This window comes from Egretta garzetta, unplaced genomic scaffold, assembly GCF_000687185.1.
Source record: "Egretta garzetta isolate BGI_Z169 unplaced genomic scaffold, ASM68718v1 scaffold195, whole genome shotgun sequence".
NCBI classification, from domain to species: domain Eukaryota; kingdom Metazoa; phylum Chordata; class Aves; order Pelecaniformes; family Ardeidae; genus Egretta; species Egretta garzetta.
In genome coordinates, this window is record NW_009259591.1 from 428526 (window position 1) to 436623 (window position 8098).

Consider the following 8098-nt stretch of genomic DNA (forward strand, 5'->3'; position numbering starts at 1 on the left):
GGGGGGGCCCGGCCGGGGAGGAGGCACCCCCCGCCGCTCAGCTCTCGGCACACGACTTCGAGGAAGGTGCTGCCAGCGCCGGCACCTCGGTGCCTAGTTTGAATCCCTGCCCGTTTTATTCCTTCACAAGGCCCTTTTATTGTCACGACTGCACACGAGTGCCTGGGAGTTCATTATCCCCGGTAAGCTCTGTCCTGGGAGTTAATGATTCTAAAGAGGTTTGGAAAGCAGGAAATTGCCTGCTCCCTTGCATTAGCAGAGAAGCAAAGATTTACACAGCCCCGTCCTTTACTGAAGCAGCTGCGGGGAAGAACCCGATACTCTCAACGTTGATTCCCTGTAGAGAGGCAAACGGCAGGCTGGGCTGCAGGGAAAGTTAAGTGCAAGAAGAAACAGCCTCAGGTAAACCCGATTCTCGTCTGCTGATCCAAACTGTGCCAGCAGCCTCGGCAGACCCAGGAGAAGACAGCTTCTGGGGAACGACGCAGTTGGGCACACGGGGATGCACCAACCCAGAGACGGAAGATGCTCTGATAATGCTGGGAAGACAGGGCCAACATAAATGACATCGCTAAATACGTGTCTCGGGAGTGACATTACTCTAAAACCCTCTCCTTCCTCGTGGCTGTGCGGGCACCGATCGGTTGGGCTGGAGGGCACCGAGCTCATGAGTGCCATGTAAATGATGATCCCCCAAGCGTATGTGCTCTTCATGGCGGCGCTGCGGCTGTGGGTACAAGCACATGATTCTCAGCCACAGGCAGTGGAGAAGCTTGGTCCTCCAAGGCCATAACGAGCCGATCTTATACAACATTGTGTTTTACAGGGGGCAATACAACTGTTCCAGAGCTGTAAGTGCTCCTCTGGAAAATGCAGTTGTTCTCACCCACCCTAAGTTGGATGCTGCACAGTTCAGCAGTGTACGAGGAACCTCCTCCTATCTGTACGTTTACGCAGCACCTTGAAGAAATGAAGTCATACGCAAGGCCAAGGTAGGGTTGAGTGACAAAGCGCTTGAGACCAGATGGTGCAGCACAGGCTGGGCGGCTGGGTATCATCCCATCCCATCTCCATCCTCCTTGATTTTACAGACTGCGTCACTTGCCCTTTCTGAATTACTGAGGAATACTACAAACACGGCCAGACATACCAAAGCAGGGCGAAGGTGCGACAGTAAAAGCTACCTCCTAAGACCGGTGACTACCCAGCAGCAGCCGGCTACTTAACCGCCTCAAAGGAGATCTCATCTCACCGGGACCCTTGTGACGGCGTCCCGAAGTTCACGCTGGATTCAAGGTTTTACACAGAGAACCTGACTTGCTTTAATTGCACCCTTTTAGGCAATTACACAACACAGTAAAGGAGAGCAAACCAGAAACCTAAAGCATTGGTTACAAGGCCCACGATTAAATACTCATTTTGGACAAGATGCAGACTGGCACAAGGTCACGCGCGAGGAGGAAACGCAGCCGTGTTGGCACGTGCCTCATGGTCCCGTTTTTGGGGGGGGGGGGCATTGCCATGTGAGGCTCTACTCTGCAGTTCAGTGTGAGCATCTGCTTCCCTTGAGAACTTTATCTTGGTTGCCCCGTAGCTTAAATTCAGTAAGATCTTGTCACAGTTTAAACCCAACCACTTAAGAAAATGGCTTTGATGTAATATAAAAAAGTACTCCTTCTTGGGTAACGCCCTTGCTGTGCATCTCCTTCCACTGTCTCTTGGCTCGTTTGTTCAATACCCGTCGTGCTGTCGTGCTGCAATGCCTGTGGTGCATCTTCAAGAGTTAAGGTGGTTTTTTTTTTGTACTGAACCTGGTGCATGGAGACAACTCCCATACTCCATGCGAAGATCACAGAGTGCTTCCGTAACTCATTTGTTAATCACTCTAGTCCTGAACCACTCATTTAGTTCAATTTTATACTGACTACATGTTGGTGTTGTTAAGGTTTATGATCCAGTGATTTACAAGGCATGATACATCCGATTTCAAATTGGTTGTATTGATTGTTTAATTGAGTACAGGGACACGAGTGTGACATTACCTCACCAAACTGGTGGGTCACGGCGATGCCGCTAGGATGGTAATTCCTGCTCTAATTACTTACATAAAACAAGCAGGTTGCAATTGTGAAGGCCAAAACCAGACAGATCAATCCACTGTTTGGTAAACAGTGCTTCTTATGTAAGTAAACAGTCCTTTTCGTAAAGCTCAGATTGATCAGAAGAAAAATTTCATATTCTGGTTCTAAAAGCTGGTCTTAACAATAAGCTAGGTATCCCTACCTGGGCAGTTTGGAATTCATTTAGAGGAACGACTCACACCAGCGTGCATCTTTTTCTCAGACCCAACTGGCAGGGAGACAGCGATACTGGTTATATCACATACAGCCAGGTTTTCTATAGCAGATGAAATCCTACCGGTGATGTTGGTTTGATCGGGAGCGATAAATCCTTAATGACTGAAAATGAGTCGTTATCGTCTGCCTACTTCCGTTTGCCCATCCAGAATGCAAAGGGTTTAAAGTCCGGCTTGAACTCCTTCTCATGTACTTGTTACTATCTACTACTGTCTGTGTTTGATCACTGGCACTTCGGAGGTGCTTTGAGATCACCCAGTGAATGGTGTTTTGCCTGCCCTGTGATCAGGGGTCTGGGGACCAAACCACTCCTCCTCTTCCTCCCCCCCGAGTCCTCAAGTAGGGAGGGTGGGGGCAGAGACCATGGAGTTGAGCAGGGAACCACAACGGCAATTGCTCCTTTCAGGATCCCCTCTGTCCCTGCTCTCTCTGGAACCACTCCTTCTGGAAGGAGAATCCCTCAAAGCCAGCATTTAGGAGAACGAGTTACGTACGTGAAACAGTCTGTGGCCAACAGACCAAGGGAGAGCCTTGCTGCCATTACTATTTCTTAACAAAAATAGATACCTGTAAATGAAAGGTATAGATGGTAATTGTGATCGTTGGACTTGAGCTGCAAGCATGGGGAGCTCTAAGCCCTTTACGTTGGCCTGAAAGCTGCTACTTAATGCATTTCGTGTGTAGGTATCCTGAAACCAGGCACCTCGTCACATCCCATTACCTACACGTAAAAGCTGTTCTCCGCTAGGCTGGCGCGCAGTATTTGCTGTTCGTTAGTGACACCACAGTGTTCCTGACCTTCTCCTGAAGTAGCGCTTTCAGCGTGTTTTCCAGCACCCTGATTTCAGCTCTGTCCTCTGCACGCATCACACGGTACTGCCCTCCCTGTTCACCAGTAGAACACTTACAGCCACGCCAGCGAGCGAAAGGACTGTGCAATTCAGCCCCAATTCCATCTGATAATTCCATTATCTCCTAGGTTTAAGAAGCAAGCGGTAATTTTCCCCCAACCACGCATCTTTAAAAAGAAACAAGGATTCAAAGCGCAGGCGCAGCTGCCTAGTCCATAACCAGCTCATTCACTTGGCATCACCTTTTACAGGTCCCTTACAAATGGCTCCGCAGACGCAGCGACTTCAGAGTCCTCAAGTAGGGACTGGCAGAGAAAAGCAAACACACTCAGCTTTTCCTCTTAGAGGGACTTGACAGGAAAGTCTCCTCAAAACTGTGAAACCCGCACCCCCGCCTACCTCGGAACATCTGCCCCCCGCCGGAGGCAGCCACCGAGCACAGGCCACCGTGGCCAGGCGCGGTCCCTGGCTGAGGGGCCGCCTTAGGGCTCCCTGCGGACCGCCTGGTGCACTTTGATGGTCCAGGGAGACTTTGCAATTAATGAAGCAGCCGACGCCAGAACACACAGCTCCGGCTGGCATTCATGGGCTGCACCGCTCGCCTTTCCCTCCAAGGACTCAATGCCTCCCCATCACACCGTGGGGAATTACCATCTCCGGGTGGAGAAGTCCTGAGCAAAGGCTCGACGTAAGCTGGCTTCTCCCACCACAGAAAGGGAAGGTACCGCTGCTGTGCCTGGAAGAGCAGCTTAAAGGGAGGCTGTCCTGTCGGAAGTACGCCCTGCTTCAAAACCAATGGTTGGTTTGGAGCTGGGGCATTTAAAATAAGCTCCAAGAAGTGACCGGCAATTTTTAGTGCTCATCCCAAATTAACAGTGCATTTGTTTCATTCAGCTACGCCAAAAAAGCTGTCGAGATTAATCTCAGGCCCATTTATGGGAGAGTGGTGTTTACTCAGGTACGACACCAAGAGAAACCGCTTCCCTTTCGGTGCACAGCGATGGTGGGGGACGCAAGAACAGAGTTTATAGACGCAGAGCTGGGGTTATGGCTAATAAAACAGTTTCAGACCATCAGCAGCTCGGCTAACTCACAGCCACATCGACCTGCGCCACACTGCGGGAGGCTTTGGCTGGGGGAGGGCTGGGGGAAGGATCGGTCTTCGCCGTCATCTCCCTTTGCCGTGCCTAGATGGGTTTGAGTTTGCTCACTGCAGGTACTGAGAGTTTGTAAATTATCCCCACAGAAGACCCAAGAGTGTTCCAAACACTTCTGTGCCATCGCCGCCTTCCTAACCTCCTGCATTTGTAAGGCAAATGTACTGCCTCACTCGGGGTAATTGCCATTCATTCTTAAAAGGTTTTTCACGGGTATGTTATTTTTACAAACATCTGAATTTAAATTGCACCTTCCTTCCAGCAGCTAACATTCAGCCTTCCAAAGTCTCGGCTGCATTTATTACTCCACCAATAAGAGCTTCTCTCTTTCCCCCCCAGGGCCGATGCATCAACTTCACCCGAGTTCCATCTCAGTAGAGGAGGAGAAGAGGATGCCAGGAGCAAAGACAGCCACGTTCCCACTTTTCCACCAAGCCGAGAGACCCGAGCACTTCCTCGCATTCCTTGGACCACCTTCAAGCCCCAGCTCGGCAGGTCTCCGCGCTCCCCGCTCCCCGGAGCCTGCATCGCTGTGCCGAGCTCCCGTGTTTCACCCCGGTGCCTTGACACTGATTTGCGACGAGAAGCATTGACTTGCGCGCCTCTGCTTTTACAGAACACAAAAGGCAGGATACAGATACCAAAGATGATAATGCCTTTCTATTTTTGTTATTTTATGTTTTTTTAAGGACTACAAATTCTCAGGACATAATGTGCTTTCAGCAGAGATGCAGAGTTTCTCAGATGCAGAGATGGCACGTGTTATTTAAACAGGGACCACTTGCCAAAGGCGGAGGATAAAAATTCCCACCAGGCTAAGCAAGCGCGAGAGTCGAGTGCCTTACAGCCATGTCAGATCACAAAACGCTTGCGAGGCTCCCATCGCATCGTGCCTTACGGGAACCTTCGGACTGGAAATCTTGTCATTCTAACACTGAAAAGTGCACACGCATGACAAAATGTAGACAGGATGCCTCAAGGTATTGGTAGCAAGCAAGACTTTGCCCTTTAGTTTTTGAAGACACCTTTCTTTCATTATGCACCCGGGACAGGACGAAAATTAATAGAGCGTTATTCCGCAGGAAGACAGCCTGCAACCAGAGATCTTGAGCCGAGTTTGAGGGACTGATGCTTCAAGACCTTGACACTGTGGCTGGTGGTTTTTTCCCCTTTCCTGCATTCAGAGTTCAGTAGCGCATAAAACATCATCATCTATAAACATACCTAGCAGTTGTAGGCTTATCTATTTTTTTTTTTAGATTAAAAAAAGCAGTAGCCACTATGCTGGTATCTCAGGGTTTTTTTTTTTCCCCCACAAATCTCCAAGGGCTCTTCAGCGTCACAAGCCAGCAACTCTCTTTGCATGAGAATTTCAAAGTTTAATTAATATAATTAAAGGCAACAGCAAGCAGCAGCCTGTGAAGATTTTGCTCATCTTTTTTATGCCTTTTGACATTGAATGACCTATTACTGTATGTGCGTTACTCGGATTTTGAGGGGGCACCGAGCGCTGGTTAAGATGCAGCAGTGGAAAAAGACCTCCTTCCATCAATTTAGAAATTAAATTTACAGGAGCGCCGGCCATCACAAAACATCGACGATGTATGTATTATAATTTTTTAGAAAAACCAGTGTCGTGTCACGTCGACGATGCCAAATTATGTTAGCGTGAGCGGAAACACTGTGGGGGAGGAAGGAGGGAGCAGCTGAAGAAAAAGGCTCAAATGATCCAGTCACTTTCGATACTGTACTTCAGACGCAAAATGGATATTCGAGTCGAAACCTGACAAAGCGCGCCCGCGTTGATGGGAACTGGTATAGACAATGACCAGTGGCTGGGTCAGTGGGATGTCTCTCTGCGAGCAGGGAGGCTTATCAAATGACACTAAAAATAAGTTCAACAACCATCACGTTGGAGGGGAAAAGGCGAACATTTCACATTCGGTGGGCAGGAGCGTGCGCAAGATGGAAAGAGCAATGCGAAGCATCCTGGTCTAATTATCTCCTTTGTGCTCTTCACTGAAATTGCAAGGGACATAAATAATTCTCTTGGTCGATGTCCAAATTCCTGGCACTGCCCAAAGAAGCCTTTACATATATCCACTCGCTTACATCTTTTGCTTGAGTTTATTTATGTCACTGGTAGTCTCATCATCAACAGCCATGTGTGCACATTAGACTATAAATAAAATTATTATCTGAGTTTCGGTGATTATTTCCTCCTCCTTCTCCTCCCCCTCCAAAACTTACACCTCCATTTTGCCAACTACATGGTCACCCTCGGTACCGGCTTCAAAAGACAGCCCGCCTTCTCGCGGCCCCCGTGGCGTGCCGGGAAAGCCTGCTGCAGCCTAACTGAGGGGCTCCGACTGTTCCACGGCTGTTGGGAGCCCGTCAGACGCCAGCTCGCACCGTAGGTACCATCAGTCACCTACACAGAACGAGAAAGCGCCCACAGAGGTGGCTGGTGGCTCCCGTGCCTCGCAAAGTCGCGCCTTCGATGCCACCGGGTTGGGGACGTTTTAGCCCAGTTGTGTGTGAAAGGCCGATTTTATCCAGGAAGCCCAACCATCGACCAGTCTGTGGCTTATTTCAAGCCACTGATTAAGCCTCTTGGGTGCTCTCCAGCTTAACTTGGGAGGAAGAACCCAAAGTAGGTGGTTTTGCTAGGACACAGGGGAGATTCTGCGCCGCTCCTCAAGAGACCAAGGCGGTCCAGGCAGAAACACCGACCTCACCAGGCACCAAGTTAAAATAAACTCTGCTCCGTTTTACTTATTTTCCCTCCATTTTTCATGTAAATGTGGCGCTTTTGAGATACCGCTGGAACTGGCAGCTTGCACTCCGAGTTGCGAGTTGCGTACAGGGGAACACGCAGGGCTTTTTCCCTCATGTGTATCTGTTGTCTCTCAAAGCATACTTGTAACTAACAGAGCCACAGGAACAGAGATCCACCAACCACCTTTTGTCCTCGGTCTGTCCATGTTCCTTAGAAACAGTGGGACGTGCCGTTTCTCACCAAGCAAACCGTGTTTCAGGTATCCACGCTCCAGCTGGCATGGCATTACAGCATGCTACGCTTCCTTTAGCTGAAGGTAAGACCCTAAGAGTGTCGTTATTACCCAGTGGGGAATATCCGTCACAAGTACTCGGGGGGGCAAGAGGCAGAGGGCAATACTACTTCAACATCCCCTGATTCAGAACGACACAAAGTAAGACCTCCTTGGCACGAGAGCTCACAACGCTCGAGAAAACCACGATTGGGAGGGGTAACCGGGTATGTCCCTCGTGCCGCGCCAGACCGTGGCTATCCCCCTGACGAAAAGCCGTGTCCTGGTAATGCCGCTGGTACCGGTTTTAGCCTGTGTATGAACAGGAACGGTCTCTTGAAAAATGAAATAAGCATAAGGGTGATCCAGAAAACATTCTACTCCCAAATAAGCATCGACTCCCCAGTCTGACACAGTTCTGGAACAAAGGCCTGCTCTTATTTCAGTATCTTATTTCCACATCAAAAAGATCCTCAAAGGACAGATGAGGCAGCAACACCGGGCACCGGGTAGGGTGACCCTTTGCATGTGGAACAAGTCTGGGAAACCCTCTGGTTTCTCAAAAAACGGCGGGAGAAAGAGCACACATCAGGCAAGTTTCCCTTCTCGGGGAGACACAGTTTCCCAGGAATGTGCGCTCCAGGTTTCCATTCGTACAAAGCGGTGGTTGCTGCCGCGGCCCC

The 8098-nt window shown here is 49.7% G+C and overlaps 1 protein-coding gene across 1 annotated transcript in view; it reads left to right on the forward strand.

Annotated features, from left to right (window-relative positions):
• Window positions 1-6531, forward strand: part of ANTXR2 (ANTXR cell adhesion molecule 2) — a 105067-nt gene extending 98536 nt beyond the window's left edge. The window contains exon 16 of the mRNA XM_035893563.1: window positions 4705-6531. Coding sequence (XP_035749456.1) covers window positions 4705-4743 — 39 coding nt within the window. The 3' untranslated portion in view covers window positions 4744-6531. The remainder of the gene's footprint in view (window positions 1-4704) is intronic.
• Window positions 6532-8098: the final 1567 nt, after the last annotated feature.